Source organism: Berghia stephanieae, chromosome 1, assembly GCF_034508935.2.
Source record: "Berghia stephanieae isolate SIO BIC M18660-M18661 chromosome 1, UCSD_Bste_1.3, whole genome shotgun sequence".
Lineage (NCBI taxonomy): Eukaryota > Metazoa > Mollusca > Gastropoda > Nudibranchia > Aeolidiidae > Berghia > Berghia stephanieae.
The window spans coordinates 48,414,544-48,427,649 of record NC_088360.1 but is presented as its reverse complement, the minus strand read 5'-3'; the positions used below and the strand labels follow the sequence as shown (position 1 = coordinate 48,427,649).

Sequence of the window (13,106 nt, the reverse complement as noted above, 5' to 3'; positions counted from 1 at the left end):
AAGTCTGTTGACTGCCACCGAAATGCAGACACAGAAGCTCAACAGCTTCTATCCAAATTTTGAGAAGACAATATTCCCGCTCCCAGAAAGCTCTGATTTTCTAAGCTGATTTTCATCTCGTATGTGCGTCCTCTTCCAAAGTCAGAGAGGCTAAGAACAAGGATCGCCGAGAGTGGCTCGTCTCAGGGACCTCGTACACTATGCGCCTAACACGGACGGTTGGTCTATTGAGCGAAGTTGCTTTGTGCCGCCCTTTATTTTCCAAATTTAGCAGATAAGTTTTTCACAATAAATTTTAGCATATGCTGCTTTTCTTTAACACTCGCGCATATTTCCTCTAGTCGTGACAGGTAGCCTTACATACTGTACGAAGGTTGTGCGTCAACGCAGACGGCTCTCTTGTTCTTGTTGCCAACGAGAAGCGAGATGACGTGCAACAATTAGGTTAGGGTGGGGTATGGGGGCTCCCTATGAGCAAACAGTCAAATGGCCGTCCAACTATTTTATATAAAAGACTGTTTTCTTCTGTTTTTAAACTACGGTTATCCACCCCCCCCCCCCCACACACACACACACACAAACAACTGATACTCTTTACTGCCAAAAGTCAAGCCGGCAAATTTAGTATTGCACACCTTGAGGCCTGACTTGGGAGAAATCAAAACCATATCAGTTTTATTATTGGAAGAACAGGTTTGTTGTAGTCAAAACATACGGTGGAAGAAAATTACAATGAATATAAATTTTTAATGACATTCGTTTTGCTTAAATGGATATTAATCATCAATAAAAAATATTACACAAATCATTCCGGCCCCATGATGCTATAAATAAGAATACCGACACACACAGCAGTTCAACTTGTAGTTATGTAAATATATTGTCTTTGGAGTAGATAAGTAGTAGCGCATTGAGGTTGGATTTTCTATTCCTTCTAAGTTTTGACTGTTATCACAGTTGATATTCAAAGGAATTTTCTATTACAGTCTGATTTCTGTTTTCATGTTACTCTTTTAAAAAAATGATATTCACAAATAAATCTCAATGCACAGACGATGAAATGATCCATAGACTTCAGTGATTGGGTTGTATAATATTTTTTTCTTAAGAGGAAGGTCGATAAATGGACATCTTTTACATGCCCATCGTAAATACCAGTTACGTGAGTACACCTTTTTAAAATTCAAACCACAAATGCTCCCCCACCCCTTTACACACAATAATATACACACATTCTAAAAACAATAAATGCACTAGAACATTGATATTGCGCAATATCCACTGACTATGCTCATGACACTTAAAAAAAGGGCTCCTAAGCCAATAGCAACATGACAGATGAGACATGATGTCTGCTGGGCGAGATAACATTTTCCTCCAACATAGACAACACTGTTTCCGGCCAGGTACTCATTTTACACCGGGGTAGGGTGAGAGAATGTGTTTTCGATCCATGCCGCCTTAAATAAACAGCCAGCAACCGCCCCTGGCGCCTAAGGTGGTAACCCTGCACATCCTTCTTTATTTTTCCATAGCGATTTTCTTTCCACACACACTGACGGTAGAAAAAGAGTAAATTTGGTTAAGAACTACATTTTCGTCGTATACCCGGTGACTTACAAGAAGAACACGTGTACACCTGAAAGTGACAATATGTACGTGATTTTGTAGATTTACAGGGAAATTGAAGAATGGAAATGCTCTTCATCATTTTCTCATGTGCTCAAGTCATTGGTCACATCGCAAAATGTACTCAAAATGATCTATAACTTTCATAAACAAAGTAGAGTTTTTACATAATTTATTAAGAAATATCCAGTCGTTGGATGTCAACTAATCATGTGATCAATGATTCATTGGACGAAAGCTCGAATGTAAGTCGCTCCAATCTTTAAGCTAGAGTTGCTTAAATGAACCAGTTAAGATGGAGAGAAAAATGAAGTGAGCAACTGTCACTGTATAAAAGTAAAAGAGCAAAACACCTTACAACATTTTAGCTATTAGCTTATTACTCGTTTCAAGATTTGGCAATAAAGTTCAAACTGGTTAAATAGCAAATGGCATTAAAACACTATATCGATATGCAGGTAAATAATTGATGATTTACGCACCGTCCTCACTTTTTGGAGAGAAAATTGATGTATGCTTTGTACAATATAATATATCAGAATATTTTGAATACCAAAAGGCATGCATATATGTATTTCACCCGAAAGTTTTGCCGTTTTCACACAAATTAGGTATGCTATCGATAAATGTGGTTAAAATTTGGTACCTACCGATTCCATCTTCCGGTGCGCCAGAGGTAAACAAAACAGTTAATGATAATGTTTTCATGATTAAAACGACCAAATAAATAAGAATAATAACTCAAATTCATATTACGAAGTGAGTATGCATATGATTCTCGTAAGTCAGTCAATAAATGGTAGTTCAATCATCTAAATTGTTGAATTTATAGCTAATATCGCCCGTCGTTTGGCCAGATGAAGCCGGCATCACATCATTTTTTGTAATTTGTGATTTGTAGTGTAATATCCTAAGTAGACTATAAAGGTGCATAATTCGCAGACAGTTGCCAATGGCCCACACAACTACTGACAAACGTTTGTCAATAGCTTCCAGGCTATTCGCAAACGGTTAAAAAAAATTAAGACTATCTAGCAGTTAGGCCAGTGCTTCCCAAATCCCAGAGTCAGAGTCAGAGTCTTTCCCTTTTTGATTTTTGTTAAAGCTCCAAAATTTTTTTGTGACAACCCACCAAGGAAAACATTTAACATTAATATATTATTAATAACTTGAAGCAAAATAATTTTTATGATTGAGTGCTACAAATAGGTACCTGACAGGAATTTATAGATTGTCAAGTGAATTGCTTTACCGGACTGAGACAACAATGACAAGAGGACATAGCCTGAAGTTGAAGAAGCCATCTGTAAAGACCTCTGTGAGACAAAACTTCTTCAGTGTGAGAGTAGTAAATTCATGGAACTCGCTACCAGAAGATGTTGTCTCAGCGCCAACCTAAAACTCCTTCAAGGATAGGCTAGACAGAGTATGGAGTCAACACAGGTACACCTTGTCATCAAACTGGTTCAAAACCCCGCCACACGCACTACACAACAATATCAAACCAAGTGTGAAAACGTAGTAAATGAAGAGAAAAAAAAAACTACGATAGCAACGACCGGCTGAAAGGCGACTAGTCTGACTACAGCTGTACAGTAAAAGTAAAAAGTAAGTATGAAGGGCCATCGTTACTGGGACCCTCGAGGTGCCAATAGTCTGGTCATTATTCGGACCCCTTCCCCGGCTACCACAGACCTCAGTGACAGGTTGCGCTTGTGGTAGGGACTCAATGGATATTAGTGCTGGTGGTAGGGCCTCATTGGATAATAGTAATGTTGGTAGGAACTAGGTGAATATTATTAGTGATGGTGGAGGGACTCAATGGGTGATACCGTTGATCTGGCCTTGGTGTTTTGTTTCTGAGCAAAACATTTTTTACAATTTATTTTTTTCTCTCTGATCATTTCTTCGTGTTTCTGAGCGAGATTGTTATTTATTTATTTATTTATTTTTGTCTCTGATTGTTGTTTCTCAACTAGTATTTTTCCTTCCTTTTTTGCCTAGATTTTGTGTCTGAGCAAGATTTTATATATATATATATAATTCTTTTACTCTCTGACCATTTGATCGATTTTTGAATGAGGAGATTTATTTATTTTCTTTTGTTTATTTATATCTATTTATTTATTTAGTATCCACTTTTTGTTGCCTCTGATTGTTCTGTTTCTAGTGAGGTTTTCATTTCCTTCCACCCCCCCCCCTCCCCCGTTTCTGAGCGATATTTTAATAATTCATTTACAAATGTTAACAATCGAAAAAGATTGGATAGGGGATGAATATCCAAATTTGCAAGATTTTATAGAGAGCAACCAAAAGAGAGAGAGAAAAGGCATTTATCATTTGCAACTTTCCTAAGAAAGAAGGGGGGGAAATAAAAATAAAACAGAAAAGAATAGTGGGGGACATGGAACTCAAACCCATTGTGTCGATTATGACAGAGACTTCTCAGACAGGTGGCTTATCCATTCTGCCACGCTACCACATGAATAAAGACGTGTATTGTTTATATATAGTAGTAAAGAAGAAATAGTTTTCCAATTTTCGTAATTTCCATTGTCATAACATGATATGCCAGTTTTTTTTTGTGTTGTTTTTTTTTTCACAGTAATCAAACGCGGCATCACCAATTTCATCATCGACATATTATATCCTTCAACTTGACATATGACATTTGGGATTGACAGATGCTGAAAAGCCTCAACTTGACTATATGATGATAAAAGTGGGTATTGATACCTAAACACAAAATAATCATCATGATGAAAATCATTATTCCAATTCCATAGCTGTAGATGCCCAGATATTTTACCTCGATAGTCTGCAAAATTTTATAACTAAGTTTTATTTAGTCTATTTAACAATGTCAATCTGGTCCAAGCAAAATACAATTGATTTTATTGAAAAATATTGTTAAAATGGGTGTTTGTGGAAGGTAAAAAGTAAGGAAATGATGACACCACAAAGAGCCTTTTCACTTTCCATTTTCATTTCAAAAATGTAAAATGGCAATACACATACGCTTGTAAGTAAGATTAAAAATAGAAAAGAGAGGCAGTGACTGCGACCGGTGACGGTCGCTTTGCACTTCCTCACGTGTGTGGGCAAAAATCATGTGCGACTGATGCACGGATCTGGTCACACAGACCTAGACAAGTCCCGTCACCAGTAAATATCACCCTGTGTATGGCCCCTCTTCGGTGTGTTGCCACTTGCCTAGTCAGTTCTATAATAGTATTGTATACACCAGTGTAGTGTAGGAAATAGACATGGCATCTTTCGTACACTGTAAATCAGTTTGATATGGTTACAATTATCAGGTATTGTTGAATACTAAAACCCGAATCATGTCAATTCTTTCTACTTTAGTTGATACTGATGACATAGTAAGCCCGATACAGTCACTGTTAAAAATAAACAAGTATTTAGATGTGGCATGTGGTTTTAAGTGCTTGTGGGTTAGTGCAGTTACTTTCTTATGAAGGAATTCAGGGCCAGTTGATAATGGAAGCTCTGAGACAACTGAAAGATATAATGTTAATGATCATTTTAGGCATAGTGAAAGGTAAAAATTAGCAATGTTACTGGGTAGGAAAATTAAAATGTACATAGAAACAGTATAAATGTTAAAAGTGCAAGTAATTGCAGATCCAGAATCCACAAAGTTTATATGATATGAACTGTCCCTCAGATACAGTTATTATGTATATTATGTAATATGTGCCAAAGCACCCTGCCACTTCGACCCCTTCATAGTTACTTACAGCATTGAGAATACACAATGTGTATAGTATACACTGGTGTAGTAAATACACACATTTTGTATATTATAGACTGGTGTAGGATTACATGCTTCCATTTTCTAAAGACATTGAGTTAGGTGGTGAAGTGTCTGAAATATGTGCATTTACATTTAATTTAAAGTTCTGTGGCTTGCATACACTGTTATTAATATTATTATTATTTTTTCTTCTTATTATTACTATTATTATTATTACTTATTATTATTATTATTATTTATTTATTATTATTATTATTATTATTATTATTATTATTATTATTATTATTATTATTATTATTATTATTATTATTACTAGTATTATTATTATTGGTGTTGTTGTTATGCTGATATTGTTGTTGTTGCTGTTTTCGTCTTTATTATTAATTATAGATACAAGGCAAGAAGGTAAAAGTCTGACCAAATATGTGATATTTGAGTTACTATTTTCTTTCTCTCAGATATATGTGTATACTTCATCGCCAGCACTAATAAATACAGGAACATCATAATGTTGTCATTGTCATTGGGCGTTTTTATTATTATTGTTATTATCATCATCATCATCATTGTCTTCTTTATTTCAACACCCTCCCATGAATTGAAGGACATTAATATTTTGATTTCCTGTTTTATTTTCAGGTTGATTTTCTGGTTGTGGATATCTTTGAAAAGAAAGTCGTTTTCCTGAAACGTAGTGGGAAACATCAATCGTCCATCGCTTCATTACCATATTTTCAATTTTATTTACTAAAAAGTGCATTTTGCCTTTGGGTTACTCAATGTAAATTCCTTGAACTATGTCGTATACACTTAAGCAGTATGTGAATCTGTATGAAAAGGATGTGGCACATGGCACATTGTGTGTCTCAGTTGATGATTCAAAATTTCTCATAAAATTTTATGAATCTATCAAAGTAGAATTACTTATAGATGCAGAGGAGACACAACCTATAGATGCAGATGGGACACATGAGCTTATGAGTGCTAAAGGTGGTGAACAAAAATCTCAGAAAGATTCAGAGGAATTTGGAAAATGGGGTGATTATATTGATCTGTCAGAGCACTTCTCTAATCAAGGAGTTCCTCAAACCTCACAGAAAATTGTGAAAATCGACGATGGACAAAGCTTAGCAACATCAACACCTGCTGATCATGAATATGCTTCATATGAAAATAATCCAGGGCCAGTTGATACTGGCAGCTCTAAGACTTCTGAAATGTATAATGTTAACGATCATTTTAGGCATAGTGAAAGGGTAAATATTAGCAATGTTACTGCTGAGGAAAATGAAAATCTACTTAGAAATAATATGAATGATAAAAATGCAAGTAATTGCAGCGTCCAGAGCCTCCAAAGTTTATATGATATGAACTGTCCCTCTGGTGTGACCAATAAAGATTCATCTAACAAGGGAGACAATGTAATGTCAACTGAGGGAGTTCCAAAAAGTGAAATGAATCCTGGAGACATTTATTTTGATGACGTGCCGGTAACTTTTGATACGGATAGCAATGCAAAAGATAATAAGCCTACAGCTCATGCTCATTCTTGTAAGAGTTGCCATGCAACATTTGACTCATTACAGGCCTTGAGAGAGCACAAAAAGGTTTCAATACCACATGAATTCAGATGTGATGATTGTTATGAATTATTTCAATACAGGGCATTTTTAGATGTTCACAAAAAATCAAATCACGACAGTGCGGGTGCCTCATTAGTGTACAAAGATGATCAGTATTGGTACAGTTGTGATTCATGTGATACATTAGTTGATACCATCATAAAATTGCAGGTTCACAATTTGGTTCATACAGGAGAAGGTGTGTTTCGGTGTTGTTGGTGTCCACAACAGTTCATAGAAAAGAGTGAATTAAACAAGCATATAAAAGTTCATAAGTTGAGCGGAATTACTAGGTGTCGTTGGTGTAACAAGTGGTTTGATGATAAAGGTGCTCTGGCAATACACAAACTGAATTGTAAAGTGATCAAGTGCAGTTTGTGTGAAACAGTTTTCCCAAACAAAACCAGCAGGAATCAACATTATAAAGATATTCATCCAAATGATATTCTCAAATGTCAGTTGTGTTCTCACATGTTCTCATCTCAAGAGGACTTGGAGGACCACATGAAGAAGCACTCCAAGGTCAAAAAGATGCAGTGTCCCTTGTGTGGTTTATTTTTCTCTAAATTGAAAAAACACATGATAGGGCATAAGAATATAGAAGATTTTGCCGAAAATGAGTTCTTCTACTGTGACAAATGTCCCGCAAAATTTACAAAACAGGCATCATTTTCACGACATCAGAAAAACCATCTGGGAGATAGACCATACCAATGTCCTTACTGTCCCAAGTCGTTTACCAACTGTGGACTGCTTAGAGGACATGTCAAACGACATAAATCTGTTTTACCCGCTACAACCAGTTAGCTCTGTGTCAGCACAGATCAATATCCAGCACCTTCCACAAATGGAAGTGAAACATGCAGACACCAAAGACCAAATTTGCTGGAGTAATGTTTGTGACCCAAATTAATAGTAAATTCAGTCAATTCATTTATGAAATTGTGAATTTATGGACATGATGACCGTAAAAAGAATCACCTAAGTAGATGGCTTAGTTTTCTGGCTGTCAGTTCACACAGTATTTTGTTTCATTGCCTGCTTCCTTGATTATTTTTAGCGATTTCACAATCTGATATATTTTCTCTGTCGTACCTGTGTGCATATGTTGAGCATGTGTGTGTGTGTGTGTGTTTGTGTGTGTGTGTGTGTGTTTGATATCAGCTTCCTTTATTTTTTTTTATCTCTGAAATGGCCTTAAAGTGTCATAAGTGCCATTATCATAAACAAACACACAGCTACATAGCAATTCTACAGTCTCACTGAATAACTTTTTAAAGTTGCTGTGTTTACTTTACAGTTTTTGGATACAATTTTGTTTCAGGTGTATAATTATAAATTATGAAGCAAATTAGGGACATTGTTGTCATCCTCAGATGGTAGTCTTTCAGAATATAATGGTGAAACTTCGTTCATTTATAGTTTTAATCATTACATGGGCAACGAATAATTGAATTCTTTGGTATTTGCAAGCTAAAAAAGTTAGAGGCGAAACACATTATATAATCTATGATTCTGTTAAGTCACATATTTTTATTGGGTGGAATGAAAGGAGAACATTAGACTTATAAAGTTCAGGAGGAGTGTTTTGTGAAACTTGAAAATAAATTTAAAGGATTTAATAATGCATCAGGTCCTCTCACCCCTCTGGCAGACGATAAGTAAGGTATATTCCACCCAACTCCTCTGTTCCTCTACCTGTTATGCATTTTATTGTAGTTTTCTATCTTTGTCATGGAATGAGACTATTTTGGTGGTGGGTGGAATTCCTCTTGGGGTCGGAGAACATTGGGCTGATGGAGTCTTTATCAGTCCACAGCTTTGCTATATCTTCTATTCATTTTTATCTGTGTCCCCTTACATCATTTGTCCTCAGTATGTGGCTTTATATCCTTGTTGAAGAATGGGACCATTTGGTTTTTGCCTTGGCCATACTTGGTCTTTTTCTGAGAGGGAAACGGATTGGTCATATTCTTTTTCTTGGGTGAGGAATGATATGTTTTACCTTGTAAATCATTTTTTCATCGTATATTATTAGTTTGTGAATGTTAGATTTTCAATTATAATGCTATTTTGCCTATCTTTTTTTAGCGGATATTCTGTGGCATTGTCACAGTGTGGGATGTTAAGATGGTTTCAAACTAAATGCATTGGGGAGGGAGGTACTTGCTGTGTCTTCTGTCCCCCTGTACCTGTTTTTCAATTGCTTTCTGTCTTTGTCTTGGAATGAGATTACCTGGTTTTGTCCTGACCCTGGCTGAAGTCTTTGGACTGGGAGGGAAATAGTCGAATATATAGTTATAGTTTTGGGAGATGATATTGTTTTCCTGGTAAATCATCTCTCCGTTATGTATTGTTATTTTTTATTTTTAACATATGATTTGTAACCATTTGAATGTATTCCTCTTCATGGGATCTTGTGCTGGTGTCTCGGTGAAACTTTTCGGTGATCTCAAACTAAGTACTTTGATAGTGTGCTCTTGGAATCTACATCTGTTTCCTATTTGAACCAATTCCCCCTTGTCTTACCTTTTCTTGTGTGCTTTAATTGTAATTCTAGAACTTTGTACTATCCCATTTTCTTCCTTTTTACTGGCGCTGATATGACCTTAATGTGTTGCAAGCGCCGTAAAACCCTTAAAACAACAAACAACAACAAACTAAATACATACTACTCTTGGATCTACTTCTGATATCTGTTGAACTTGTCCCCTACGACTGCTTTTTCTGTTTTAGAGCTCAATATAAACTTTTTTACTATTCAATTATTTTCATTTTTACTGTGCTGCAATGACCTAATGCTGTCACAAACACCGTAAAACCCGTAAAAGAAAGAGACGAGAAAAAAACCCAACAGACTACAGTGTGTATTTGGTTTTGTCAAGACCATGAAATGTAAGATAAATATCTGAACAAGTGTGTATGAAAGGTGCCAGACAAAGTAAGAAATCATGACATGTACTTTGATTAATTAATGCCAAATCATTTATATGTTGTTTGACGATATTAGTTGTTGATATGTTTTTAAAGCTGCCAAGTAAGTATTTAATGCAGATTAACTCGCCATTACAGATTTATTGAAGGACAAATCTGTCCCAATTCTGACATACTCCCTCTCCAAAATTTAAGAGGAATATTGAATCTCTCTTGTTATAACGTGATAACTGATATGTGACCAAATTGAGCTACGATTCTAGCTCTATTTGAAATTGTTTAATGACAGTTTATATATAGAATAAATGAGGGAGGAAATCATGCATTTTGTGTTGATTTTTTTTTCTCCTCCGAAAATCTAGACTTTAAAAAACAACAGATTTATTTTGTTTGTTGCCATGTCAGGTCTGACATTGTGACTGTATAAATGTATACGGAGTATAATAATAATAGCCTTATAACAGGATGGGGTTTCCAATAGATGAGTTGTTAGACCATTCGCTTCACACGCAAAATGACTGGGATTGATCTCACGAGAAGTCAAGATTTTTTTTTCTACATTTGATCTATATTTTAACCATTCTCCTTTGTTCTTCTTTTCTTGTGTGCTTTTAATTTTAAATCTAGATTTTTTTGACTATCCCATTTTCATCCTTTTTACTAGGGCTGGATTGACCTAAATGTGTCGCAATCGTCTAAAATCGGATAAAGACAAAAACAATTTTAATTTTAACTGGCACCATGACATAGAATGGCGCAATCGCGGGGACAATTTAAAAAATGGGGTCCCATGCCTGTGTGGGGTTAGAACTTTTTATCGGTCTCAGACTAGACACACTGGGTGGGGTTTCTGACCTCCCATAGTGGGCAGGGAGGTACTTGCTATGTCTTCTACGTCTATCCCCTTTTATCTGTTTTCCAATTGCTTTGTACCTTTGCCTTGGATTGAGATTACTTAGTTATGTCCTGACCCTGACCGGAGTCCTTGGCTGGGAGGGAAACTGTTGAATGTATAGTTATAGTTTTAGGAGATATATTTTTCGTTGTAAGTCATTTCTCTCGTTATGTATTATTATATTAGTTCTTTTGGATCCTATAACGTAAGCATTTGAGTGTATTCCTCTTTGTTGGATTATTATTATTATAATTATTATTTGATATAGCGCCAGTGCTCAGAGGTCAGGGCTGAGAATCTCCCGCCTAAAGGCGGATTTCCGCCTAAATGGTAGTTTATCTCCGCCCATCCCCATCACAATTCCTCCTTTTTCAATTTTTTTTCTTTGGTAAATAGTGATTTGGAGAATTTCTCCGAAATTTTCCACTGGATTTGCCGTAGTGTCAAGCATTTTCCTAAAAACCACAAAATCACCATTATGTGTCATGTCATATTTTGATACCTTGCTCAGTCTCGTGAAATTTGGTGACGGTCCCGTTTTTATGACGTCGGGCCAGACAGAATGGCACCAGATGTCACAATTGACACAGACCAGTGGTGTTCTTTGATTAGCTGGTTGATGGTTGAAGGGGAAGGGAGGGACAAATGGGTCTGGATTTTTTTTTCTCCGTTGTAGGTACCTATTGCCTTTTTAATATCTCTCTCTCTCTCTCTCTCTCTCTCTCTCTCTCTCTCTCTCTCTCTCTCTCTCTCTCTCTCCATTAAATCTTCTGGTTAATAGAGAGATAATATATTTGAGTAAAGCAATGGTGATTGGCTTAGTTTACTCTTCTTTCTTTTTACCTTAGGACTATGGCTTTAAATTTGAGATTCTTGGTTTGTATTTAAGCTGAAAACCACTATGTTTCGGTAACAAAGATATTGTAGCCTGCTTTTTAAAGTAAAAATGAAAACAAAACACTTTCTGGCCTTTTATTTAAATAGCATTGTAGGCCTTTAACATATGGAAAGGACAATTCATTAAATGTTTACAAAAAGTAACTTTATGTCTAATAATAAGAATGGATTTATACTACTTATAGTTATATATTAAATAATACTAATACAAAACAATGTTCCTGTAATTCTACACTTTGCTAGTGTTTGATCGATAGACGGAGACATTTTCCTCCTTTTTGACAAATTGCTATTATCATCACTGAATAAAAAACACTCACCAAAACCACTACATCAACATCTCTACCACCACTACTATTACAACCACCATCACATCATCATCCCTACCACCACTGCTACTACAACCACCACCACAGCATCATCCCTACCACCACCACTACGACAACCACCATCACATCATCATCTCTAAGACCACTACTACTGCAACAACCACCACACAATAATCTCTAAGACCACTACTACTACAACCACCACCACAGCATCATCCCTACCACCACTACTACTACAACCACCATCACATCATCATCTCTAAGACCACTACTACTACAATCACCACCACATCATCATCCCTACCACCACTACCACATCATCCCTACCACCACTCCTACTACAACCACCACCACGCCATCATCACTAGCACCACTACAACTACTACTACAATCACCACCACATCATCATCCCTACCACACATTACTCTACAACCACCACACATCATCATCAACCCTTATCTACCACCAACTACAACCACCACCACATCATCCCTTCTACCACCACTACTATACACCACCACATCATCATCTACACCACTACACTACAACCACCACACATCATCCTACACCACTACTACAACTACCACCACATCATCATTCCTAACACAGCTACTACAACAACCACCACCACACAATTATCCATACGACCACTACTACTACTACAATCACTACCACCACATCATCCCTATCACCACTACTACTACAACCACCACATCATCATCATCCCTAATACAACCACCAAATGTTGAAATTACACTTTCAACTTTTGAAATTCCACCGAGTCGTGTCAGAAATTGCTGCGAGACAAATTTTGGATCGGATCTCAGTAAATTTTAGTGAAATTCAAATTTATAGGTTATGGTCGCATGGGTGGGTCATGATCTTCACGATGAAGAATTTCCTCCTTTATTGTGACCAGTCATTCTCACCCCTGGAGGTGCTTTACAGTAGTTTTTTTTAGTATCACACATGTTCATTCATTCGACTACAAAATACAACAGTCACACGCATATCTTGTTCGA

At 36.3% G+C, this 13,106-nt stretch overlaps 1 protein-coding gene across 6 annotated transcripts; it reads left to right on the top strand.

The window, feature by feature from the left end:
• Window positions 1-1,999: 1,999 nt before the first annotated feature.
• On the top strand, window positions 2,000-10,286 carry LOC144976737 (uncharacterized). Of its 6 annotated transcripts, XM_078921123.1 has the most exons (4): window positions 2,074-2,305; window positions 2,735-3,237; window positions 4,235-4,351; window positions 6,047-10,286. In XM_078921123.1, the coding sequence occupies exon 4, from the start codon at window positions 6,205-6,207 to the stop codon at window positions 7,834-7,836; it is 1,632 nt and encodes a 543-aa protein (XP_078777249.1). In that variant the 5' UTR covers window positions 2,074-2,305; window positions 2,735-3,237; window positions 4,235-4,351; window positions 6,047-6,204; the 3' UTR covers window positions 7,837-10,286. The 6 variants fall into 6 exon arrangements, with proteins under 6 accessions (XP_078777269.1, XP_078777259.1, XP_078777249.1 ...); XM_078921143.1 differs by lacking the exon at window positions 2,735-3,237 and having other exon boundaries at window positions 2,000-2,087; XM_078921133.1 differs by lacking the exon at window positions 2,735-3,237 and having other exon boundaries at window positions 2,040-2,305.
• The last annotated feature ends 2,820 nt before the right edge of the window (window positions 10,287-13,106 follow it).